General features: G+C 52.8%; 1 protein-coding gene across 7 annotated transcripts in view; it reads right to left on the bottom strand.

Annotated features, from left to right (window-relative positions):
* Nucleotides 1-26,875, bottom strand: part of PDE4B (phosphodiesterase 4B) — a 174,400-nt gene that overhangs the window by 16,196 nt on the left and 131,329 nt on the right. For 5 of the 7 annotated variants that reach the window (XM_048312432.1, XM_048312431.1, XM_048312435.1 and 2 more), the window contains one exon: nt 12,690-12,802. In XM_048312432.1, coding sequence (XP_048168389.1) covers nt 12,690-12,802 — 113 coding nt within the window. Of the gene's footprint in view, nt 1-8,473; nt 8,501-10,383; nt 10,555-12,689; nt 12,803-26,875 lie in introns of those variants that run through there. The other 2 variants (XM_048312437.1, XM_048312438.1) reach the window with 2 other exon arrangements.

Below are 26,875 nucleotides of genomic sequence, written 5' to 3'. Positions count from 1 at the left end.
AACGGATTGCAGGGAGAGAGGAGAAAATTCCAACTGCTCCACGTGGAGCAAACGCAGGGATTGGGGCTTTGGAGAGCCCCGCGTGCAATTACGGTAACGCCCGGCAGCCACGCGGGTAATTACGGTAATGCCCATTAGCAGCACGCGGACCCGTGCTGTTATTTTCATTAATTTTCGTAATTAATAATCATCCCCGTGCCTTTTCCAAAGGAAATCAGCACAGATAGGCTCGCTAAGAGATGGAGTGCATCAATGAGGAGGGCATGCCTGCCCCAGCTCCAGGGGGTTTCCCTTAAAAAGAAGAAAATCAGGAAATGGGCTCAGTGCTTCTTTCCCCCCACTCCCAAATTCTGCCCACAGGACCACGCCATGGACACCTTTAACCAATGAGAGCAGTGCAGAGAACACAAATAAGATGAAGCCCAAGTGCCATGTGCCATATCCAAAGGCACGTGGCAGCTCAGCTGACGTCCCCAGCGAGTCTGGAAGCATCCGGAGCGTTGTGTGAGAAGCGGCCCCGGCATCGCGTGGAGCTTTCCTGTTTTGTCTGACTGCAGAACTCATCTGCACCAAATTAAGTCTCCCAGAATTGAATCATTCCTTGATTACCAGCAGTGACCCTGGTCCATGCATCCTCTGCTCCAGGGAATCACAGTTCCTTTCCAGCTTTCCAGCCGTGTGTGCGGGCGGGAATTTCCTTGATTACCAGTGGGAAAGTTCGCTCCTGGTTCCCTTCCTGCTGCCCACACCAGGCCCTCGCTGCTCAGGGCTTCTCCCCACCTTTATTCCTTTGCTGAGCTCTGCTTCCAGACGTGGAAATCCTCGGTGAGGGCCCGTGGGAGGGTGGTGACGTTGGCACCAAGGGCACGGCAGCTCCTGGAGCCCCTTGGCAGCTGCCCTGGCACCCCATCCTGATCAAGTGTGCTTCATTTTTGTGCAGAGGAAGAAAATTTGGCCTAATTTATGACTGAATTTGCCAGATTTAGGAGCCCAACCATGCTGGGGGTCCAGGGTGACCTTGTCATGACCTTCCAGGGCCTAAAGGGGCTCCAGGAGAGCTGCAGAGGGACTGGGGACAAGGCATGGAGGGACAGGACACAGGGAATGGCTTCCCACTGCCAGAGGGCAGGGCTGGATGGGATCTTGGGAAGGAATTGTTCCCTGGGAGGGTGGGCAGGCCCTGGCACAGGGTGCCCAGAGCAGCTGGGGCTGCCCCTGGATCCCTGGCAGTGCCCAAGGCCAGGCTGGACACTGGGGCTGGGAGCAGCCTGATATTTTGGGATGAGATGGGCTTTAAGGTCCCTTCCAACCCAAACCATTCTGGGATTCCATGCTATGACCCAGATGGGGATTGGGAAAACCTGCCTGATGATTTTGTGTGGAAATTCCCACTCTTCTGGCTCTTTATGGAAAGAACTCCTAAGTTCCCCTCCTAAGGACAGCCATGAAGAAGCACCCGCAGCTCTTGGCCTCTCCAGTCTCACACTGACTCCAGTGATGAATCCTGCTGTTATTCCTGTTCCCATTCCCTCTGGAGCTTGGAGAGGTGTTCCTGGCGCATCACAGGGAGAATGAAGACAGGAGCAGGGATCTGCTGCTGATGGAAATCCTTTGAAGTCGATTTAGACCAGCTGGGGTTCCCCGAGGCCAAGAGCCCTTATGCAAAGAGGCTGCTTAAAACCAGTCGGAGTCATTTGCAGGAGCTGAGGGCGATTTGGAGATAAAAGAGCAGCTCGGATGCTCTGGGGCTCCGGCCTGCAGAAGCTCTGGAGAGAGGGGTCCCACCCCAACTTTGATGGAGGAATCTCGCTGCAGATCTCCAGTGTTTATAAACTCTGTTCCCGACCCACCCTTCTGACGCAAAGCTTCCATCCCTGGCTCTCCCAGTGCTCCTAGAAATCCCCAGAACAAAAGGATTTGTGGGCCGAGGGTTACTTTCGCTGAGGCAGCCGGGCTGAATCCTCCTCGCTTAATTACCCGGGTAATTACTGCAGGTCCAGAGGCGCAATTAAAGCTTGGTGGGACTCTGATGAGCAGCTCTGTTCCTGGGAATCGAGGGATGCCCGGCTCTGGGAAGAGCAGCCCCTCACCTGCCCGAGTGCCGGAGCAGGGACGGGAGTCCCGTCCCGTCGGAAATGATTTACACACAGGGGGGAAATTACTCATCCGTGCAATCAGCAGCGGGCTCAGACAGGGAATGTGTAATGCCTTTGTCTGGGATGGGATGGATGTGATGCTCTACTCCAGGTTAAAAAAAAAATGGGATTAATAGCACCCCATTGAAGGAACATTTGTTATTCCCAGCCCTCTCTTCCTGACATGTCATTCCTGCGTTGCACAGAGGCACCGAACCCAACTCCTGGGTTTTGGAAGTGTGGAGCATTTCTTCGAAAGTTTGGAAGTGAAGAATTAAAATTCCTGGATTTGGAGGAGCAGTAACCCCGCTTATCTGTGTTTTCCTGCTGTTACATCACTTACAGAAAGGACCATGGCAAACAAATTTGCAGCTGTCCTTGTTACTTCATAATTCCCATTGATTTTCCTTCCTGGGCACTCCATGGAGAATGATGGGAGGTGCATTTAATGCTCGAATTTAAAAAAAAAACCAACACAAGCCTGTTTTACACTAAACAGCACTAAAGGAGAAAGTTTCCAGCCATATTTCAGTGCCTGGAGAAAAGTGGAATGGTTGCAGTCAACTATCAGTCATTAAAAAAATCAAATTTCTTTTGCAGCTCTTTCTAGTTCTTATTTCCTAAAACAATATCACGTTTAATGCGCTAGGAACTCTTTTTAATGAGATACAAAGTACTGTTTGTTTTTTTGGGGTTTTTTTGTTTTCCCTTCAGCTGATTTTTGAAACCCAAAAGTAAACAGAGGCTTATGAAATCTCCAATTTCACATCAAAGCAGCCTTGATTTATAGAGATGTTCAAAGGAAGACTTTAAAGGAGCAACATCATGACCAACTTGTTGGCCTGATGTTATTAGAATAATTTAGGAATCCACAATGTAAATGTTGATAAATAAATAGCAGGTTGCCATAAATCAGCATGTGGCTGCTCATGAAAGCAACAACATCTATCTGATGTAGACAGAACAATATTCAGATTTTCCCCCGTGAAGTTTAGCATTTCTGAGCACAGCAGAACCTCCCTTGGGTGGGACGGGATTTACGCAACACGGGGCTTTAAAAAAAGTGATGAATTGGAAGCTCGAGCTGAGTGTTTGCAGCACTGGGGCATTTCCAGCTCATTTCTAGCCAAATGAGACTCGAAATATGCAAATTGCTCCGAATGCCGGAAAGGAAAAACTCCCTACAGGAGCCTGCCCAGGGAAAGCGCCGGGGGTTTGTGCTGCTCCACTGCGAGATCAGATTTCTCCACTCCTGAGCAGGCTCCGGGTGTTACTCACTGCGGAGGAAAATCCCCCTCAGCCGCGGGGGAAGAGCTCAGGTCATGGAGAAACCAGCGCTGTGCTTCCCTGAAAATCGGTGTGTCATGTGTGGGCAAGGTGAGCCCGCCCGCCTTTGTGCTGGCACCTGGAGAAATCCCCGTGTGCCCTGCGGGGCCAGATCCGCTCCTGCCTGCTCCTGCTGCCACTGCCGTGGATCCCAGCCCTGGAGTGTCCAGCACCGCCTGTGGATCCCAATATCCAGCACCACTGCCGTGGATCCCAGCCCTGGAGTGTCCAGCACCGCCTGTGGATCCCAATATCCAGCACCACTGCCGTGGATCCCAGCCCTGGAGTGTCCAGCACCACCCGTGGATCCCAGTATCCAGCACCACTGCACTTGGATCCCAGTCCTGGAGTGTCCAGCACCACCCGTGGATCCCAGTATCCAGCACCACTGCACTTGGATCCCAGCCCTGGAGTGTCCAGCACCACCCGTGGATCCCAGTATCCAGCACCACTGCACTTGGATCCCAGTCCTGGAGTGTCCAGCACCACCCGTGGATCCCAGTATCCAGCACCACTGCACTTGGATCCCAGCCCTGGAGTGTCCAGCACCACCCGTGGATCCCAGTATCCAGCACCACTGCCGTGGATCCCAGCCCTGGAGTGTCCAGCACCGCCCGTGGATCCCAGTATCCAGCACCACTGCACTTGGATCCCAGCCCTGGAGTGTCCAGCACCGCCTGTGGATCCCAGTATCCAGCACCACTGCACTTGGATCCCTGTCCTGGAGTGTCCAGCACCGCCTGTGGATCCCAGTATCCAGCACCACTGCACTTGGATCCCAGCCCTGGAGTGTCCAGCACCGCCTGTGGATCCCAGTATCCAGCACCACTGCACTTGGATCCCAGCCCTGGAGTGTCCAGCACCACCCGTGGATCCCAGTATCCAGCACCACTGCACTTGGATCCCTGTCCTGGAGTGTCCAGCACCACCCGTGGATCCCAGTATCCAGCACCACTGCACTTGGATCCCAGCCCTGGAGTGTCCAGCACCGCCTGTGGATCCCAGTATCCAGCACCACTGCACTTGGATCCCAGCCCTGGAGTGTCCAGCACTGCCTGTGGATCCCAGTATCCAGCACCACTGCACTTGGATCCCAGCCCTGGAGTGTCCAGCACCGCCTGTGGATCCCAGTATCCAGCACCACTGCACTTGGATCCCAGCCCTGGAGTGTCCAGCACCACCCGTGGATCCCAGTATCCAGCACCACTGCACTTGGATCCCAGTCCTGGAGTGTCCAGCACCACCCGTGGATCCCAGTATCCAGCACCACTGCACTTGGATCCCAGCCCTGGAGTGTCCAGCACCGCCCGTGGATCCCAGTATCCAGCACCACTGCACTTGGATCCCAGTCCTGGAGTGTCCAGCACCGCCTGTGGATCCCAGTATCCAGCACCACTGCCGTGGATCCCAGTCCTGGAGTGTCCAGCACCGCCTGTGGATCCCAATATCCAGCACCACTGCACTTGGATCCCAGCCCTGGAGTGTCCAGCACCGCCTGTGGATCCCAGTATCCAGCACCACCGCACTTGGATCCCAGTCCTGGAGTGTCCAGCACCACCCGTGGATCCCAGTATCCAGCACCACTGCCGTGGATCCCAGCCCTGGAGTGTCCAGCACCACCCGTGGATCCCAGTATCCAGCACCACTGCACTTGGATCCCAGCCCTGGAGTGTCCAGCACCGCCTGTGGATCCCAATATCCAGCACCACTGCCGTGGATCCCAGTCCTGGAGTGTCCAGCACCGCCTGTGGATCCCAGTATCCAGCACCACTGCACTTGGATCCCTGTCCTGGAGTGTCCAACACCGCCTGTGGATCCCAGCATCCAGCACCACTGCACTTGGATCCCTGTCCTGGAGTGTCCAGCACCGCCTGTGGATCTCAGTATCCAGCACCACTGCACTTGGATCCCTGTCCTGGAGTGTCCAGCACCGCCTGTGGATCTCAGTATCCAGCACCACTGCACTTGGATCCCTGTCCTGGAGTGTCCAACACCACTGCCCAAACCCTCAGGTTGGGTTTCCCTTTGTCCGGATTGATAGGAATCACCTGGACTGACAGAGTTTAAGATCTCAGAGAAGCCCAGCCTGGTTTGGGTTGGACAGGACCTTGAAAACCATCTCGTTCCAGCCCTTCCATCCCTTCTGCTATCCCAGGTTGCTCCCAGCCCTGTCCAGCCTGGCCTTGGACAGTCATTTCTCGCTGTGGGATGTGACAAAGCACAGACTGTTTGTCTCCTTGGGTGGAAAAACCCCAGCAGGGAGGTTTGGTCCAGTGTGAAGCTTTGGGATCCTTTGGAGGAAGCTCAGGTTGGCTTCTGCTTCATCCAAAATGCTTTTCCAATATCCAAAACAGATCTCTCCTACCAAATTATCTTGGCAGCTACACCTGGAGTCTACAGCGCATCAGGTTGGATTTTGTATGGATTTCCTCTCTCTCCCCCACTGAAAGGTGCATTTTATGACACAAATTGCACTGCTGGGAGGAAGAACCACACCAAAGGCACATCCAGGCCAGGGATAACTCCCCACATCAGTCCCATCTTTCCCAGAGCAGCACGGTGAGTGTCCACACCAATTTCTCATCCCAGCACTGCTTTTATTCTTCCCTCTGGGGAGAGGAGAGCAAATAAAAGCAGAAACAGGCCAAAACACTTGTTCTACAAAATCATTTTTCGAACAATTTTACCAGCTGGAAGAATGTCAGTCGTGTTGAGAGCAAAAGGAGGCTGAGGAAGGGAAGCTGCTGAGAACCAGCCAGTGCTGAAGGTCAGGAAGCAGCACAAAATGCAAACCTCCAGCAGCTCCTTTGTTGACACAAAGTTGATTAAAGCAAGCCCTGATGCAGCTGACAGCATCTGTGGCCCCGAGAGCAGAGAGAGCTGCAGGAGCTGCAGATCTCAGCCCCAAATCTTGTGTCAGTCACACCCCTGCAAACCACAGCGCCAGGGCCTCGGTGCCAGAGGAGGCCAAGTGACTGCGTAAGGGGAGCCCACAAACCAAAGAGTCTCCCCCGTGCTCACACAGCCGTCCCTGCTCCTCTGGGGAGCCAGGAGATGCTGGGAATTTGGGTGGAATAACCTGGATTATGCCCTCAATCAGAAACAAACACCCCCAAAATATCAACTAACAGAGAGGGAAGAGCATTTGTCATTTAACAAGAGAGCCATGCAATTAAACATGGGATTTTGTTAATCGTATGAAGCAGCAATTTAAATTTAATTTAAATTTGAATCAAGCTCTGCAGTCATCATTTAGGCAAATCCAGCTGGGGTTTTACCTGAGTAGGAGAACAGGCTTTGGAAAATTCAAATAACTTTGTGCCCTGAGATGACTTTTCCAAGATGCCTGTGTTGAAAAAAAAAAAATCTGGCAACTTTGAATCAACAGAAGTTTGTTTGCTTCGGAAAACACGGAATAAAGACGGAGTCCTGGGAAGAGGACAGTGAAAATCCTGGGAAGAAGTTGTTGTAGCTCAGCATCCCCCCAAAGCTGTGACAGTTGGTCCTGCCAAAAAGAAAATGAGCCTAATGCAAGCATCAAACCCATACAGAAGGCACTAATTAACGGAGATAAAATGAAATTAAAACTCCTTCTCACACAGAGATAGGCAAATGCTCCCCAGAATCCTTTTGCTGCAGTTGGCCCAGCTGTGCTAAACCAGCAGCAAGGTGAGGCACTTCTGGTTTGTTTGCTTTAAGCCAGGCTTTAATCGGGGGAATCTCTCCCTCTCAGAGCTCTGAGGGTGAATCTCCATCCCGATCCATCTCCACAACTTGTCCTGCCTTTGATAACTCAACGACTTTCAATGAATTTCATTCAATGCAAATATTTGCATCGGCAGCTGCCCCATGGAACACAGCTGGGGAAAAAAGTTAGGGTCTGGAGCCTGTGGGAAATGGCCTGGTCCAGAAAATCACTCAGACTCAAGGGCGAGGATTAGGACTGCACTGAAATCCTTCTCAGCTCCCTCATGCCAAGTGATGCCGCTCCTCTGGGATGTCACATGTCACCAGTATCCTTCACTCCGGAGAGGTCCCTTCTCCCAGCATTTAGTCACTCTCCAGTCCTGCCCTCAGCTCATGATTCATTTTGAACCTGCCTTTGAGCTATTATTTATTTAAGCCCCACCCTGATGTGTTATAACGTAAAAGTCTGAGAATGCAGAACTTTTAAAACCCCATCACGTCCCAGGAAAACCAGAATTGGTTAAAGGACATGCTGGAAGGTCCTGGGCACCGTTGTGGCCCGGAGGATGGCTGACAGATGCCAAAAGATAGATTTGAACCAAAATTCTACCCCCAAAGCCTTGATCTCTGCACCAGCAGTGGCCAAGGGATCCCCCCAGGAAGGGCTTTTCCCACACATTTTCCACAACACCCCAAGAGATGGGAAATCATCCAGCACTCAAAACCCCTTTGCTCCAGGAGGGTATCCCAGATGGTGACACTGTCTCCTAATCCCGTCCCCACACATCCCACAGCCAGCACTGCAGCTTTCCAATATTTCAGTTTTTAAAACACTTGAAGCAGTTTAACCAAGATGTCTGGACAGACAGCCCAGAGGGCTCGCAAGAACAAAATATTAGATTGTTAAATGCGTCTGGCCCCAATATCCCACCCTGCTTTTAGGGCGTATTTGACACCCCCAGAATGATTTACTTTAGAGGGCAATGAGCACGGGAGGAGGAACGGGATGGATACAGAGACAGCCACCCTAAAGTCCATTTATGACGGCGATGAGACTGATACACAGGAGCTGACTGGGACCAAGCTCCCCAAATCCTGAGGGCTTTCCCAGCCTGGCTCAGAGCCAGCATCCCGAGCTGTTCCCTCCCTATCCAGCAGCTTTCTCAGGAAGCTCCTGCTCACCCCTCCGAGCGCCTCTGTTGCAAACCCCGCTCCCGCAGTGCCCTGTCCTCTAGCACAAGGACATCCCCAGCACGGACCAAACCCATCCGATAACACCCAGCTTGGGGGGAATATTCCCAAACTGAGCCAGAACCAGCTCCTACCTCCTGGAGCATGCCGATGGCGCGGGGTCCTGCTCGGCAGCGGCGGCTGCACGGCCAGGGAATGGTTAAAGAGCGACGTCAAAGCGCCACGATGTGCGCGGGGCTCTGCAGGAGCGGCGCTGCGGGGAGCGCTGCCAGCGCTGCTCCGCGGCTCTCCCGGCCCCGCCAGGGCGCTCCGATCGCCGCTTCCCCAACGCAAATCCCCGCGCGAGCGAGGGGAATACCGGCGCTCGGAGCTCAGTGATTCATCCCGCCTTGGAAAAACAGGAGACGTGGAAGTGTCTTTGTTCCGCCGGCTGCCGCAGCGAACAAACCTCTCTTTGTGCGGCGATTAAACAAAGGAAGTCCCAGCGCAAAGCCAGGGGAAGACTAAACAGCTCGGCACCACTTAAGGGAAACATCACGTAGGAAGGGGACAGGGCTGGGGGCTGCCAGGCTGGCAGGAGGGAGGGGACGAGCGGGACTTTGTGCAGCCCGGCACATCCACCGCTGGCACTTGGCCGCGACCTCCAGCGCGGCCCCGGCAGTTTACATTAATGGCCAGATGTTTATTTAGCCACTCTCTCCCGAAAGCGAGGTGCGGCCTTGCTCCGCTTTTCTGACCGAAATGCCCTTTGAAATCCAGTCAAAACGAAATCAGTTGTGTTTATCTTGTGGCTCACAAGCGAGAGAGGAGCACGGAGCACTTGTGCTGCTGTCCCGAGCCGCTGGCCGGACACGGCCTCGGCTGGCAAGGCTTGAGTTGGGTTATCCAGCACTTGGGAATAACAGAGACGTCTTTAAGAGTTGCAATAAGAGAGTTTAAGGATTTGCAAGGAAGGGTCCCCCAGGGGACAGTTTGAGTAGAGACAAGAGGGTTTGCAAAGTCATCAGAGCACCCGGCAGGCTGAGGACACCACTTACACTGTCTATTTAAACTTAGAATATCCCCAGAGACCAAATTCTGCTCTCTGGACTCGATGCACTGCAAAAAGCTCTGAATTAGCCCGGTCTAATTTAAGGAGAGGCAAAGGTGCTGCTCAGGTCCATGCAGGTACCTCTGTTTGGGCTGCATCCCGCACAGACAGGCAGCTCTGCAGAAACAACCCATGTTCTCCATGCCTCCATTTTATGATGTGATGGCCCCATAAGAACCTGGAGCTGGCAAGCCCAGCATTTCAGCTGGGAAAAAAGCCTGCTCCTTCTTATGATCCAGGGGATGCACTGAGCACATCCTGCCCCAGATCCCAAATTAGGGACTAGAGCAGGTCCCATCTGCAGGGAAGCAAGGCTAAGGACAGCAGCTTAACGCCAACACAACCCCACACCAAGAGAGAAAATACCCCCTTCTTTATCATCACTGACTCACAAACCCTTCTGACACAGCAGCTGCCTGAGCTGAAAGCTGGACAGTGTGATAAATGCAGGAAAAATAGAGTATATATGTAACAGTAACGTAAATAAGTGTGGTTTGCTCCCTCAGGCAGCACCGAGTGCCTGCAGAGCTCCTCACATGTTACTCTGCTCCAGTGCAAAGCTGCAGGGCTGTATCAGCTCCCAGCAAAAGATGTTAGGAAATTCAGTGTTGGGAAAATAAAATCCCTTCATGGCAGCTGCAGCCAGGTATTTTCGCAGGTTATTTTTCTCTCTAAATCAGAAAGGTAAGGCGCTGTGCATGGTGAGTTCTGCAGAGAGCCCGGGCCGGTATGCGCATCAAGCACTGCTCTGGAAATGCATCAGGACTCACAAACACCGACAGCATCCCAGGGAACAGAGTTCCCTCTTTGCCAGCATTCCATGGGATCCCTGCGGGTGGCACTGCGGGGTCCCTCGGCTCCCTGATGTCACACAGCCCTCAGCCCGCTGCAAGCTGAGCCGCTCATTCCCTCACTCTCCTGTCATTAACTCCCGGCTCAACGAACAATACGCACATGTTTAAAGCGCTGCCTTCCGAACCCCATCAGCTCAAAGCCCGGCTGCCGTCCCGCATGGCTCTTCCCCCTCCGCTGCCTCCTTTTTGCCGCAGCGCTTCCGAGAATCCCCCTGCGCACACGGATGCCGAGAGCCTCCCTCTCCGTCTCTCTCAGTGCTGTTGTTGCAACTCTGGATTTTCTAAACTACGTCTGTCAGGAAGGAGACAGGAAATTCGAGTCACACTTGCAACAGCTGTGCCATGCCTACTATCAGGCTCAAATGACGTAGTTTGGCTTGGGTGGCGCGGGGCCAGGAACTGGCGAGAGCGGAGGTCAGGAAGATAGGTCAGTGTTTATTCTGCTCCTGCGCTTGGGAGCATGCCGAGCCTATTTGCTTTCTTCCTATCTAGACTGTTTCTCTTTCCGTTTTTTCTTTAATAATGCGCAGCCCCAGCATCCTGTTTTCAAAACATCTGCCGGGTTCGCTATTTACCGGTGACAAATGGAGATGCCTCGGAGCGGAGCTGGCGGTGGGACGGGATGCTCGGAGCAGGGAAGGGCTGCTGCAGCCTCCTCCTGAAGATGCAGGAGCGACCCAGCAGCTCCTTGCACAGCCAGACCACTCTGCACATTGTCTGCCACCAAACCCCTCAAAAAGCCACAAACCCCCCAAATCACCAGGCATTGAAACGATCTTCAGAGTCCTTTCCAGCCCAAACCGTGCCATGAATTGTGACAATATTTACAGCTCCAGAGGAAAGGCAAACGAGGTGTGAGGCCATTTTATGCTTCTCTTTCACAGCTGAAAACTGTGAAACTGGAAGTTGACCAAAAAGTGCAGACATTTCAGAAACGGGTTATGAAAGAACAGAGTTTCAGGAAGCTTTTGCTCGAGCCAGCTGCAAGCCATCTGCACCCCGAGTAATCGCAACTTTGAAGTGCTACAATAAGCAATTTAGTTTCACCTTCACGAGGCCAGATTTGTCACTCAACCTCAAACTGAAGGGCATCGCATTCACACTGGAGGTGCAGTCTGAACCCCTCTCAACTTTCATCCAGGGTTCCCTCAACACAAACTCAAACGAAAAAATAATATTTTTTTCTTGAAAGCTCGGTCTATAAAACTTTTACTGCTTCCTTTGCCCCTGCACACCGTGGTAACCACTACCAGCAGAGGAAGCTGAAACAACACGGGATTTCTTTGCTCATCTTTTTCCATAAATTCAGTTTCTGATTCAGCATTTCTGATGGCAGTAATTTCCAATTAGGGGAAAAAAACCCAAACAATAACAACATCGGAGTGCTGCAGAACTAAGTTTAAAACCATCGCAACTGGGCAAAAATGTGGATGCGACGGGCACTGGGCTGGGAATTTGTGATTGTGACAACTCCAGCGGGCACCGCGGGGCTGGAAGGGGCAGGAGCGGGCTGGGAGCTGCCAGGCTGGCCCGGGGCTGTGCCCGGCTCCGCTGCAGCCGCGGGCAGCGGGCGGGGAGGCGGCCGGGCTCCGGGAGATGCTGGAGCCCAGCTGGGCTCAGGCGGACCGGAACAGCAACTCCCAAAAGTTGCACACAGGCGCTCAGAACTCGCGTTTCGCTCTCTGCTGCTTGTCAGGATAATCCTGGCACTCTGCTCTCCTGCTTCCCTGACTTTAAACACAACGGGCTTTTCTTGCTTTACTTCAGCACTTTATTCTGTGCAGACAAACTCGCAACTCCTCTTTGCTCCCCCGGAAAGCTCCGCAGAGCAGCAGCCCCCGGAGCTGATTCCCTGTGCACCATCCCTGCTGCCCACCCTCACCATGTGCCGCCAAGCGCTGCCGAGCCAGCCCAGGGCATTAGAAACCAAATTAAAACGTTCCCGAAAGCCAAAACAGCCGTAAAACACCGGACCACAATGTTTACAGTTCGCCGTTATTACGGCCAGACAACAATGAATTGACTCCTGGCGTGATGATTTGCTAAACGCGGGCGTTTGCAGACTGTTCCTGCTCATATCGGCTCCAAGGGACCGACGCTAATTGAAACCTCTTTAATTTTCGGAAATGAGCCTGCGGCAGCGATCGGTCTCCCCAGACCATCCCGGATCGCGCTCCCCGCTCCATCCCGGATCGCTCTGCCCGCTCCATCCCGGATCGCGCTCCCCACGCCACCCGCCGCGAGTTCTCCCTGGACGCGTCTCCGCGGGGGAACCCGCAGCCCCGTCACCGCAACTGACTTGGAGCCGCTGTCCTGGACAGACGCGAAGACGTGTCGGGATCAGGCTCAGCGCCCCGTGCCTCTCCGTATCCCCGTCCCGCATCCCGGTGCCGCACGTGGGCTCACCTTGTTGGATGCCATCTCGCTGACGGAGCGGTAGGTTTGGATGGTCTCCAGCTGATCCAGGCACCAGTCGAGCTCCTCCAGCGTCTCCATGGCCAGCTTCTGGTAGGGCTCCTCTGCGAAGAGGCACACGGACATGTAGTCGGGCTGGCGCTGCGGCCGCCTCTCCATGGCGGGGCCGCCCGAGCCGCCGCCAGCGCCGCCGGAGGTGCCGCTCCGCTCCTTCATCACGCGGCCGCCGCTGCGCTGCCCCGGCCGCCGCCGGCGAGTCCCCGCCCGCCCCCGCCCCGGCCCGGCCCCGGCCCCCGCCCCGGCCCCCGCCCCGGCCCTGCCCCCGCCGCACGGGGGGAACCGGGCGCCCCCGGGGCAGGGCAGGGCAGGGCTGAGGCTCGGGGAGCGTCATCCCGGCCCCCCCCGCCCCGGCTGCTGCGGGGCTCGGCCTCCCCCAGCGCTCGCGGGATGCTGTTCCTGCTCCCCCCAACAGCCCCGCTCCCCGCAGCAGCCAGAGCCTGCACCCCAACAGCCCTGAACCCCAACAGCCCCGCTCCCCGCAGCAGCCAGAGCCTGCACCCCAACAACCCTGAACCCAACAGCCCCGCTCCCTGCAGCAGCCAGAGCCTGCACCCCAACAGCCCTGCTCCCCAACAACCCTGCACTCCAACAGCCCTGCACTCCAACAGCCCCGCTCCCCAACAGCCCTGCACCCCAACAGCCCTGCTCTTCAACAGCCCTGCACCCCAACAGCCCTGAACCCCAACAGCCCCACTTCCCACAGCAGCCAGAGCCTGCACCCCAACAGCCCTGCACCCCAACAGCCCCGCTCCCCAACAGCCCTGAACCCCAACAGCCCCGCTCCCCGCAGCAGCCAGAGCCAGCACCCCGTAGCAGCCCTGCACCCCAACAGCCCTGCACTCCAACAGCCCCGCTCCCCAACAACCCTGCTCCCCAACAACCCTGCTCCCCAACAACCCTGCTCCCCAACAGCCCCACTCCCCAACAGCCCTGAACCCCAACAGCCCTGCTCTTCAACAGCCCTGCACTCCAACAGCCCCGCTCCCTGCAGCAGCCAAAGCCTGCACCCCAACATCCCTGCACCCCAACAGCCCTGAGCCCCAAAAGCCCTGCTCCCTACATCCATTCTCCAACCCCTCCAGCCCTGCTCCTCAACCCCAGTCCCTACCAGCCCCACTCCCCAGTCCTGGCCCTGTTCCCCAATCCTGGCCCTGCTCCCTGTCACTCCTGGCTCCCCAGCTCTGCTGGCCTTGTCCCCATCAGCCTCACACCCCACCAGTCCCACTTGCCACCTGTGCTCCGCAGCAGGCCCTGCACCCCAAACCCACCATCCCTGCTCCCTGCTCCCACCGGGCTCAGCTCCCTGACCCTGCCAGCAGGACACCGCGCTCCCCAGCAGCTCTGGTGTAAAAGTTAAGGTTTCCACAAGCGGATACAGTGAATCATAAAATCTCCCCATGAATGTAAGTGCTTCTCATAATCCCGGTGACATATGCTCATCCCATAAATCTGTCAGAGCTAATGGGTTCAGCATTTCTACTGGCAGGTACCAGTGACATCACAGGGCAGGACTGCTCAGACACACTCAGCAGCTGAGCTGGAGCTCCAGACGTGTCCCCCTGCCCTCCCCACCTCGTGTCCCTGGTGTCCCAGTGTCTCCAGGGGAAGCAACTGCACCCTGTGCTGGGATCTCTTCCCAGGGACAGATCCTCTCTTTCACTCACCACATCAATAAAGCATCACTGGATAGAGACCTTCCATTAAACATTTGAAGCTGCACCAATGTAAAATAAACCCTGCCAAAGGGTAATGCAGCCGTAAACCTGGCACAGACACCTTTTAAAGATTTGGTGAATCCAAATCTTTGTGGTGTTGGAAGTTAATGGGGTTTTTTTCTGAGCTCCAAACATGGGAAGTCATCTCATTCCTGCATAATCAAAAATCAGGTGAAAATAGCCAAAATCACACAAAGCTCAGTGTATTTTCCTTCCTACCACGAGCATTCCCTCTCAACTACCTTATCATGTAAATTAGTTGACCTGGAAGGGCTCAAATCCCTTGTTACAGAAAATGTTTGGATCACTAAAACCAGCACAGGCAAAATTATGAGTTTAGGAATAGGTAAACCCCATCTCCTCAGCCAAACTAAACCCCATATGTTTCAATAAAATCCTGAGTTCTTGTGCTGTTCTCCTGCTCTGAGACTCCTCAGGAAGCACAGCCATGGCATGTGTGCATTCCTGGAGGAGGAGAAGGAACAGGTTCACAGAGACTCTGACACCAGACCCTAATTTTAGCCTTTTGGGGGATTTCCAGCCTTGCCCAGGTCGGCAGGACCCGCTGCCACTGTCACTTCACTTTCAATCTTCCCCTCGGAAAGAGCCATCAGGGCAATGCAGGATCAAGAACAGAAATGTACTCTTGATATTGAAGGATTCATAACATCAGTTAATAATATCAGTTCCCCAGAGCTGATATTCAGGATATCCCTTTACTTTGTATCTGAGTTTTATGTAATAAAAGGGAAAAAAAAGCCCCAAACAAGCAAAGCTATTACATATTAAGGAGATTGAGGTGAATTAGGAAACTTCAGGGCTTAGAGGGTTTGGCTGTAAGTATTTTATATTTATTTTTGGGCTTCAGAAGATGAGCTAAATAAAGAGTGACTATTTTACACATTTGCAGTGTTCCTCAGAATTTTTAGCAGGGTGCATCAGGACTTTCCCTCCCTCTGTTTCTGCCTTCCTGCTTCACTCCAGTGAGGTTCCCTGAAGGAATCCTGGGAGCAGCGGGGATCCCTCCAGGCTGCAGGGGGTTCACCCATGTGAAACACGAGCATTGGCACCTGCCTGAGCCTTTGCACCAAAACCACTGCGAGGCCAACGGATTCACGATTTAAACGTGGATATTTTGAAAACGGCCACTGAAGATACCTCAGGTCATTTCAACAGCAAAGACACAAAAAAGTGAGAGCAAACAGCTCTTGCTAAGGGTCATTTTAAGGAGAAAAGAGTGAGTTCTGTGGCTGCTCCAGCGCAGAAGTGGGTTTTAAAAAGCACCATGAACTCTTTCTTTCAGAATTTGCTTTTTTTTGGACATTGGCCAGCCTGCCCACAGCTCCCTCTGGTCTTGGCACCCAGCGAGATGCAGCACCTGCATCCCTGTGCAGCTCTGCTTGGGCTCTTTGGCTTTTGACTCATCTAAACCTTGTTTTTTCACTCATTTTCTCAAGTAAACAGTGGTGAGATGATGCTTGATGGCGTGTGTGCCTTCCAGCTCCTCCTGCCTGCCCTCCGTGGTCACTGGGCAGTCATTTCTGAACCTGCTGCCAAGCTCTGGCTCCTTTGCTCGGGCAGTAAGGACGTCACAGATGCCACATTCCCGCTCATTTCACGGAACCAGGCAGGCAAGACAAGAAGAGTCACTGTCCTTGCCCACAGCAGGAAGGCAGCCCAGTTCAACCCTTCTTAGAAACTCAGAACTGTCCCTAAAGCCACCGAGTGACGCAGTCTGAGCCCAGCACCCCGGAAACCCCAACTCTTATCAAACCAGCCCTCCTTGGCTCTGTGCAACTCCACGAACTCTCGGTGATGAACTTGGGACTATTTACAAATAAATTATGAAAGCAGAGGCTCCATTCCCACTCCTAAAGCTAAATTTGCTTTTAAAACCAGCATGTGAAATTAAAATATATCCTCCAAGTCCCCCGTGAAATATTTTAAGAGCCACAGCTACCCCAAAATAACAGCCAGATATAGAATCCATTAGGAGTTGCTCTTCTACCAATCTAAAAACTTCATGTGGGAATGATCTTAAAATAACAAATATTTTCTGGCTTTCTTCATATTTAATATTCATGAGTATCAGGGAATGGTTCGGGCTGGAAGCGACCTTAAAGCCCATCCAGTTACAGGCAGGGACACCTTCCACTATCCCTGGATGCTCCCAGCCCCATCCAAGCTGGCCTTGGGCACTGCCAGGGATCCAGGGGCAGCCCCAGCTGCTCTGGGCACCCTGTGCCAGGGCCTGCCCACCCTCCCAGGGAACAATTCCTTCCCAATCTCCCATCCAGCCCTGCCCTCTGGCACTGGAAGCCATTCCCTGTGTCCTGTCCCTCCATGCCTTGTCCCCAGTCCCTCTGCAGCTCTCCTGGAGCCACTTTAGGCACTGAAGGAGGCTCTCAAGAGCCTTCTCTTGTCCAGGCTGGCCACCCCCAGCTCTCCCAGCCTGGCTCCAGAGCAGAGGACAGGGATGAAGTGCCCTGGGATTGTCTCCCTGAGTGGTATCTGCTGTTGCTACAGCGACTCACACGAACAGTAAACACGAGTTTAGATGCTCCATGACTTGTTCTTTCCCTGAACCCAATGTGAGCATCCCACTGACATCAGCAGAGCAACTCCCCCTGCCAGAATCGCTCCTAAACCCCGGCCAGGGGCTGACTTCGATCCCCTTCCTGGTACAGCCAAGGCACATGGTCACTTACAGAAACACCCTGCAATTTCAGGGTCTGGACTCCTGGAATACTTCAGGATGCGCCTTCAACTGGCTCACATTTCAGTTTATATTTGGGGGTTGCATAACCCAAACCCGTAAATCATAACCGTGGTTTGCTCATGTTTTCTAGGGCCCTGCGTGAAGTCATTGCTGACACAGAATAGGGAAGTGAGGAACAACAGGAGTTTCAGTTTTTAAATCCTACCCAGTGTTTGTGCAGGAGGGTTGGTGCTGGTGGCACTCCAGCAGGAACTGAGGTGACATTTCCTCACAAGACCTGAGCTGCTGCCAGTCCCTCCGAGGACAGAGGCAGCCCTCGCCTCGTGCTTCTCCACTGGCACCTGGAATGCTCCAATGTCCTGAAATGCAGCTCCTTTACGTGCCAGGATTTTGCAACAACTGCATTTCTGGTATGTTCTGCCATCTGTTCCTTTTGCAGCTCTGGAAGGTGATGGCACACATGGAATCTCTCACTGCAAGGTGACTTAGCAGCCCCTTTTTAGAGGCTTTTTCCCACTTACTGACTTTCCGTGCTCTCTTTCTCTCACACAATTGTTTGGGTTGGAAAGGCCCTCTCAGATCATCAAATCCAACCATGCCCAGCACTGCCAAGGCCACCACTGCCCCACGTCCCCAAGTGCCACATCTACATGGCTTTTAAATCTCTCCAGGGATGGGGACTCACCCCTGCTCTGGGCAGCTGTGCCAGGGCCAGATAGCCTTTTCCAGGAAGGAATTTCCCCAATATCCACCCTGCCCCTCCCCAGCCCAGCCTGAGGCCGTTCCCTCTCCTCCTGTCCCTGTTCCCTGCCAGCAGAGCCCGACCCCCCCGGCTGCCCCCTCCTGTCAGGGACTTGTGCAGAGCCACAAGGTCCCCCCTGAGCCTCCTTTGCTCCAGCCTGAGCCCCTTTCCCAGCTCCCTCAGGAATTCTCCAGCCCCTTCTCAGCTCTGTTCCCTTCCTTGGACACGCTCCAGCCCCTCCATGCCCTTCTTGTCATGAGGGGCCCAAAACTGACCCCAGGATTTGAGGTGTGGCCTCACCAGTTCTGGGCACAGGGGAAAAGCGAAAGCTGCTCATCAATGTGGACTTGAGGCCTTTTGTCTTTCTTCAGTACTTGGAAAGTGAAAGGTTGTGCAGCACATCCTCTTTTCTGGGAGCACTTCAGTGTAAGGGCAGGCACACACTTCATCAGGAGGCCCATGAAGTGTCACAGCTGGGAAGGGGGGTGAAAGGGACAAACACTCACCCGTGGCTCCCCCCAAATCCCATCTGTGCCATCCTTCTCCCAGCAGAGCTCCAGCCCCTCGGTGCCCACAGAGATCTGAGCACGAGGCCAACATTATCTGGAGCTGCAGAGTTCCCCTCTTAAGCCACAAACTGTGCCCATCCTGTGGCCAAGTGCCACAGCGAGGCAGGATGGTGGGCAGAGTCCCCGCTCTGCAGGAGGGATTGGTGGCCTCGCCCTCGACTGCCGCAGGAGATGAACCGAGTTAGGAAACGTTTTGAAATGAGATCCAAATGCCAAAATTTCAAGTGGGGTTTATTTTCTCTCTCCTGATTCCCTCACGGTTCTCTCTTGTCACCCCAGTCCCGATAAAGAAAAACATTAAGATTTCTTCTGGAGGAAAGTGCAAAGGCCATAAAGCTGTAAGAGTTTTAACAATGGCCAAAATGCCACATCCCAACCAGGTGAGTTAAAAACCTTGGAGAGCAGTTGCAGTTCCCTTTCCAGTTGCCAAATAACTAAACTTTCCATAACCTAGGAGGAATATTCCCAGTGGGATTGAGTTGTGAGCAGATTTTCCAATCTGGTGGACAAGAAATGTTGAAGACAAATATTTGCCAGCATCTTTTCAAACTCAGCTCTCCTTAACTCTTAAAGATCAAATTGTGGGCTCGCTGTGCTGGTAAAAGTCTTCATTTCTACTTCTGCAAGGAAAAAGAGTAATTCCTTCTAATGGATCACAACTTTCCTTGTAAACCTTGGGCATGTGGAGCTTAAGACTTAAAAAAAATCCTGACAGACTTTGTCAAAACACGCTGTCCAAAAATTCCAAGAGAAACTTTCACAGGGAAGGTTAAAAGCAAGGCCCTGCAGCTTGCAGCAGTTTTCCCAACTTTACCCAGTCTATCCATCCTATTCCACATGCACAGCACTTGTTTACAGCGTCATAAGACATCTTCTAAGTTATTTACTTTTCATTGCATCCTGGTTGCAACAAACTGGGACTATTTATAAAGTTCTTCAGTGTTTGGGACCGTCCTTCCCACCCCAAGCTCCAGCTGCCTTTGAAGCAACAACAGCTGAGACTCGAGGTCACCAAAGTTATTTTCCAGTGATTCCAACTGAGTTAATAAAATATTATCACTCTATCTAAACCCTACCTCAACAGTTTAGACTCAGGATCAAATCTGTTCCTCTAAAAGGAAAATTAGTAAGAGCAGTTGCTCCCTTTTGCCTTAGTAGGGTTTTGATGCTGGATTTATTCCCAAATCTAGTGCGGACAACATGGAACTGAAATGCTCCCCCAGTGTTGGACAAGCTGATCAAATTCAACAAAACCTAAAGCAGACAAACACTCATAAACCCCCAGAGATTAAAATCCAACTATTAAATGGGAAAATGCTTCCCTCCCTCCAGGAGGGACAGGGAATTGGGTGAAGAGGGAGCAGGTTTGGGAACTGGAGCTCCACCACAGCTCTTGGGTGAGATGAGGATTTTGGAGTCCTCGTGTCCTTGTAGGGGAAGGTGGAAATGTTTATCCTGGTGCATGAAAACTCTGCTTTAGGAAAAGTCTGCCAGCACAATCCCAGACTCCCAACCGGAAAATACACTGAGGGTGTAATTTGAAAATGTATCTAATTCCCAGGTGAAGGCATAGGATACAAGCCCAGAGTTTGCATTCATCAGAGGACCTTAAACCAGCCCATTTTTAATTATTCTCTATTTATTATAGTTATCCTAATTGTTGTCATTATTGCAGATGACACAAAAGATTCAGAAGAGAAGGCAGATGCTGGAGCTGATCACGTGAATGGCAGATGATTAGCTGGGAGCTGATAGATCTCATTAATGTCACTGAGGGCCTCGTTTGCATTCCTCACTCCTTGGCTGCTCATGACTAAGAGCTCGTGTGGGGGGAAGGTGGGAGAGGGCCCTTCTGTGGGAGAGTCCATCCCAACTGATCCAGCAGCTGATCCCACCTGGGCTTAGCTGGGAACTGCGGTATCTTAACTCCTGAGGCTGGTGAGAGGGGAGGAAAAGGAAGGAGAGAGAAAGAGAGGGAGAAGAGAAAGGGAAGGAGAAGGAAATGGAAAAGAGATGGAGAGGGGAAGGAGAAACAGCAGAAGGAGAAGGAGAAAAGGAGAGGAAGGAGAGGAAGGAGAAGGAGAAAGAAAGAGGAGAAGGAGATGGAGAAGAGACATGGAAGGGATAGGGGAATGAGAAGGAGAAAAAAGGAGGAGAAGGAGGAGGAAGGAGAAAAAAGGAGGAGAAGGAGGAGGAAGGAGGAGGAAGGAGGAGGAAGGAGGAGGAAGGAGGAGGAAGGAGGAGGAAGGAGGAGGGTGCTCTGAGTGATTTACCAAGGCACCCATGTGGCCATGGCTCAGAGAGAAGTCCCACAAATCCAGGTGACCAAAGGCCCTCCCGTTCACCAAAAGCAAATGGCTCTTTTACCTTCCCAACGCCAAATTCATTAGCAGGAATATCACCCCATGTTAATTACTAACCAGTGTCACAAAGTGCCTATTTCACCTCCACAACATGAGGTTCATTAGCAGCAATATTGCCCCACGTTAATTACTACCAGTGCCTAGCATCACTCTAAAAGCCCGGAGCACGCTGGGTAAAACAGGTTTGTCAACAAAGGACATGCCAAAACTTGATGGAAAAGGGCCTTGTGCAGCTGGGAGCCATTCACCCTTTGCCTTCCCTAATGGAGCTGTGGTTGCTCACGGATCGTGTGGACATGTTTACATATTTATCCCTCACAATGCCGAGGGAATAACTGACACCAAGTGATTTATTTGTTTAATGTATCCTGTTAGTGCATTCTGAGAGCTGTTTCCTTGAATTAAAGCATTGTTCTACCAGATCCAGAAAATATTCCCGTGGAAATCCTTCTGTTAGACGGGTTTGGAAATTCACATGGAAAACAACCAAAGGCACAGAGCACAACCCCCGGGATTCACTTTAAATCTGCAATGAAATGTCCAAATCTTACAGCACCATCTCCCAAACTGCAAGCACCAAAAAAACCCTGTAATTGCAGCTTTCTTTTATAGATCCCCCGTGCGCCTTCCGATATCCAGGCAATCTATGGAACAGACTCCCAGCCTTTTTTCCCAGCACAAAAGCCACACAAGCACCTGAAGAAGATGTGATTGAAAAGCAAGCTGCATCCAGCAGAACCACCCAGCCCCACACGTGCCCGCAGCGCTGCCAGAGCCCTGCGTGTTCCCTCTTGCAGCTCCTTCGGACACTGCGCATTCCTGATCCGCCGGACCGCAGGGCTGGAATGAGGAGCGAGCTAAAATCATGGGAACCACGGAGCCTTTAGCTGCACCTCCCCTCCTCCCCACTGTCCCATTGTGTGCAACGCAGCCTAATTATATCTTTTGCAAAGATAAGTGCAGATGTGCCAAGAAAGGCACAAAGCCCCAGCGCCCGCGGAACAGGTGGAGCCACGACGCTCTTGAGCAATTCCCCAACAAATGGACGAGCCTGCCCTTCTCCCCTCGTTGTATTTTTGGGACTCCAGTCTGACCAGTCACTCGAGCTGTCCCCTCTCAGGTTTCTCACACCTGCAGCCTCCCTCCAGCGTGCAGGGGAGGTGGCAGTGAGAGGAAGGGCTCTTTGTTGGCTGTGGAGTGGGGCCAGAGCTCGGCAGGAGCTGGGAATGCTGCAGCCAGAGCGGGCTCAGGCACTGCATGCAAATGAGCATGGAGTTGTCTCAGAGTTATTCTTCTAACAAAAAAATACTTTGGAAATGTAGCTTTTCTCTGTTACCCAGTGTTAATACATGAGATGTGGGCAGGAAGGCCTGGGAAGTGAAATCCCTGTGGAGAGAGGCGATGGGATGAACTGGCAAAGCCACTGGCAGGGGGTCACTGAGGAGGTGGCACTGGAGGAGATCCAGCTGTGGGATAAAATCCTAACAGGGGCTCCAAAGCAGCAGGAACAATGGAGCCTGTATTCAGGCTGGGTTCAGAGATGAGAGGGGAAGATAGAGACAAAAAAATGAAACGAAAGCTTTCTACTGCTAATTGCGAAAAATGCCAGGAAATGAGTGAGCTGGAGCTGCCAGGAATAATGTGGGAGACTGAAATTGGGGATGAGAGTGTTTGACATGAGCTACAGCCTCTGGTAAAATCCAGCCAAGATTTTGGGGGGATTTTTATTTTCTTTTCTCTTTTCCAAACAACAGGGAGCAGGAGAAATTAACTTTTTTTGTTGGGTTGCTGAGGAGCCTGGCATTCTAAGTTCCCTAATTAAAGACAGCTCCTTTCTGGGACACACCATTCCAGCTGCTGGGAAAACTCAGCCCCAAGAAAAACGGCTCCAAACTGCTGAAGACGTCATGGCAGTGATTAAACAGCACTCGCCAAGAACGTCCAGGACACATCCAGGTTCAAACTGGAAGATTCTGGGAAGCAGGAGGAGATGTCTCACCAAGTGAAGGCACAGGGAAGGAAAAGGAGAAGGAAAAATCTCCTGGATGCAGGGAATGCCACAGAACAAAACGGTTGCAAGAAGGAGCCCCAACTCCGGTTACGACGGGGAATGAGAAGGAGAAGGAAAAACCTCCTGTCTGCTGGGAATGCCACAACACCAAAGGGCTGCAGCATCCCAAGAAGGAAGAAGGCCCAGCTGGGAAGCAGAGGCTCCGAGCGAGGGCAGGAATTCCTGCAGTGTGACACGGCTGGGCCAGAAGAGCTGGGCAGCCGCTCAGTGCCATAGTAGCAGTGATGTTTCTGAGTCAACAGCGAGCCCGAGCTCGGAGCCCCGGGCCAGCTGCGGGGTAATCTGAGCAGGAATCTTCGCCTGCAGAAATGTCACTGCCGTGGGGGGCCCAGCTGGGCTATCTTTAGCCAGCCCAAAGTTAATCACCTAAGCTCCCCACGCAGCAGTGGAAAGTGGCTAGGAGCTCCAAGGGGTGATCCTGGTCTATTCTCAGCACCCTGGGATGGGCTGGATCACCCTCCGGAGGTGCTGTCGCTCTCTGCCCCAGCCACGGGAAGGGGCCCCCAGAGGTCACCTGTGCCAGCCTCCCACCCGCAGCAGGACCATGCCAGCTGAGCCCCAGCGCCAGCCTGATGCCTGAGTAGCTGCAGGGCACTGCTGGACACACCACAGCCTCCCTGTCAGCAGCCACCAACTGGACACACAGCCTTCATCCCCACCCTGCAGCCTGGTGTCCAGCAATATCCAGCCCTGTCAGCAGCTGCCATGTGGGAATGCTGTGGGAAGTGGTGCCGAAGTGCTCCCTGCACACCCACCCACGGCCCTCCATGGCCCCAGGGCCAGGCCACCCTCCAGCCCTTGCAGGAGGAGGTTGGGCCTTTGCAACACAGTATCTTTGGCAAGTCTGCATCTACCATTCCCAATTTTCTTTCTTGTCTTTCTAGTGTTTGGAAATAGACTCCTGGACACCCTCCGTGACCTCTTGGTGAGGAGAAGAGTCTGACTGGTCCATAGTTCCCCAAATCCGCTCCACCTTTCTCAAAGATGCACCTTTTTCCTGTTGTCACAGACCTTTCTATGCACCACAATTTTCATGAGCAACTCACATTGACCTCACAGCTCTGACCCTTATCCAATGGTGTGGACTTGGACACCTCCACCTCCTCTAGGTTGTCCCTAACTCGCTGCTCCCTCATTGTCCTCCATCCCTTATCCTCTCAAGCAGGTTGGGGGATGAAGACTGAGACAAAAAAAACCACTGAGTATTTTGGCCTTTCCAGTACCAGTTATCATTAGGTTGCTTCACCCAGGGACCAACACTTCTTTCTGGATTTTCTTTCCCTACTCCATACCCACACTGGAGTCCCCTCACCACTCACAGCTCCATCAGCCTTTGGTCAGGCCAACTCACCCCACATGCCCAAAGCTTTCCATGCCTCCCTTGTTCCCAGTTTTTCTCACTCTTTGCCTGCTCTCTTGTTGCATTTTGACTCTTGGAGAAGCTCCTTGCTTCACCGAGTTGGCTTCCACTGAAATTCCTGATCTCCCTGCACAACAGGATGGTTTGCTCCCGAGCTCACACTAGGTTTTCTTCAAAAAGCAGCCATCACTTAAGATTGGTCTGTAATTTTTAGGTGGCTGAAGTGAGGTGAAATGAATCTTATTGCAATGACAGCCAGTCTGAGAGCCAGCAGGAGTGGAAGGCCTGGGCAGCAAACAAAGGAGTCCTTGCAGAGCCCTGGTGCTGGCCAGTCCCAGTTTGATCCCAGCTCCTTAACCCACTCCAGGGTGCACAGCAGGACATCAGCCATGGGGGCCCAGCCGTGGTTTGGAAGCAGAACTGAAGCATTTCCAGGGAGCTCATCCCAAGAGGTCAGCCCAGAGCGGGAGCCAAGCCCCAAGGAAGCCGGTTAGGGCAGAACTGGACAAACCTGCAGAGTCCTGACTGTACCCACCAGTACTGGTTGGGGTGGTGGATCACCACCCAGGTCATGAGAATCGGGTCACTGAGGCCACCACGGGCTAGCAGCTCACTGCCAGCCCACTGACTGTTAGAGGAACCAGGATTGCTCTGCAGTTAGGGCACAGCACGGCGACTGCAGCTGGTTATCTCCGGAGCTGGAGAAGTCCCCGGTTTGGCCAGGCTTGGCGGGAACGGTGCTTCCCATTGGAGCCAGTCCTTCAGTGGCAGTGGTCAGGGTCCCCCAGGGTGGGCAGCAGGGCACTGAGAGTGCCAGCAGCATGGCCCCTTCTGGGAGAGGATGGGAAGGCTCCTTCTGGGAGAGGAGGATGACATGGAAGAGGCAGCCAGGAGCCGGGACATCACCTTGGATAAGGCCAGCTGGATCAGTGCCTGGCCAAGCACCACAAACCGAAGCTCTGAACCGACAGAGCCCACTGGGGCTCCAGCTGTAGTTTTTCAGGGACACCCTGGGATACCCCCCCCAGACACCTTAAGAACAGACTGAAGAATGTAGAGATGAGGCTACTCAAGTATTGTCTTTCCGAGATCTGGATGTCCCAGATGTTGCTGGGAGTGAAGGACCTGAGCTTCAATGGGCACTGCAGAAGATACTTCACCAGGAATCTTCATTGCCACACAATGAACAAACAACACTAACATCTCCAACAGAGCATTGGGAACACTTGGAAAGGACCAGCTAATAAAAAGTCTTGGTCCTGAATTAAACTAAAAAGGCACTTTTATATCTATTTTGTGTGTTTTAATGTGTCCAACTCTACGTCAGCCGCGTAAAGCTCAGCTTTGAAGATGCTACAGGAAGAGATGAAAGCTCCAGATTCCCAAAGCAAAGCTCCACTGCACCTTCTGCATGACAATGAGGTGAAAAAACGAGGCGTGAACACCAAGAACACCTAAAGGTGGCTGATAGAAGTTGATGAAGCTTCCCAGAGAGGTAATTTCTGATGTGGAGATAAGCCTAGAAGTTTAATCTGAAATGCTAACGAGGAAGGAGAACTGGAGACGTTCTGAGGAAGGATTTCGACTGGAGATAGCATCTCCTGTAGGGTGGGATGGAGCCGTTTTACCACAAGGCAATCCCGTTTCCCACTGTCCTTCCCCCCGGAGGGAACAATGCAGCAGAGGTGCCACAAATCAGAGCGGTAAGTGACAGTGCTTTTATGGTGCCAAATGGAAGTAACAAAATGCAGGAAGCATCCTGTCAGATGTCACTTAGCAGCGCCATCACCGGGGAATCTGGGAACGGGATTTGCCTGCATAGTAGGAATTCCCCGGTTCACCGAGAGGGAGAAGCAGAAATGGCAAGAGGGGCAGAATCTAATCTTGGCCTGTCGGATGAACGGGAAAGATTCCTCAGTTCCAACTTTATCTCAGGGTTTGGCACGTTATCCTCTTACTGACCACACTGATTCCTCGTTGCCCTGTAGGACTCTTGCCTTAATCACAAGACAGGAGGAAAAATAGGAAGCAAGAGAGGAATTCTCCTACTCAGGGTCTAACAATGAGTGCAGAAGATGGACAGTGCACACAAGGCAGGGAGCTGCAAGGAGAACACTGGGGATGATTTTGTAGGGAATTTAACACACTTTGAACACATTTCTGAAGACAGAATTTCCAAGGTCATGATGAATTTTTAAATTCAGTGAATCCCCATCACACCTTTACTCCACACAGTCCTCGAAGAGCAGTGAAAAGAGCCCAGAGAGCTGCAGGCTGGGATGGAGAGGTCCATTATCTTGGATGGGAAGGAAGCCTCCAGCCCAGCCCCGGAGCTGAGCCTGAGGATTTCAAATCCCAATCCCAGCTTCCTGCAAATCACAGTGTGCCCACACTGTGTTTTTGTTTCTCTAACTAAACGAGGCCAGGCTGGGTCACAGCAAGAACATTTTACTGTGTGAGCAGAAGTGTTTTCTTCCCGAGCACACGTGAGTGCAGGAGTGTGAGAAAGCCCTGGAAAACTCAGGATATGATGATGCAATGACCTCGGTACCCACCTAGGATTTACCTGGGCACTGCA

The sequence above is a fragment of the Corvus hawaiiensis genome, chromosome 9 (assembly GCF_020740725.1).
Source record: "Corvus hawaiiensis isolate bCorHaw1 chromosome 9, bCorHaw1.pri.cur, whole genome shotgun sequence".
Taxonomy (NCBI): Eukaryota; Metazoa; Chordata; class Aves; order Passeriformes; family Corvidae; genus Corvus; species Corvus hawaiiensis.
This window is presented reverse-complemented; position numbering and strand designations above follow the sequence as displayed.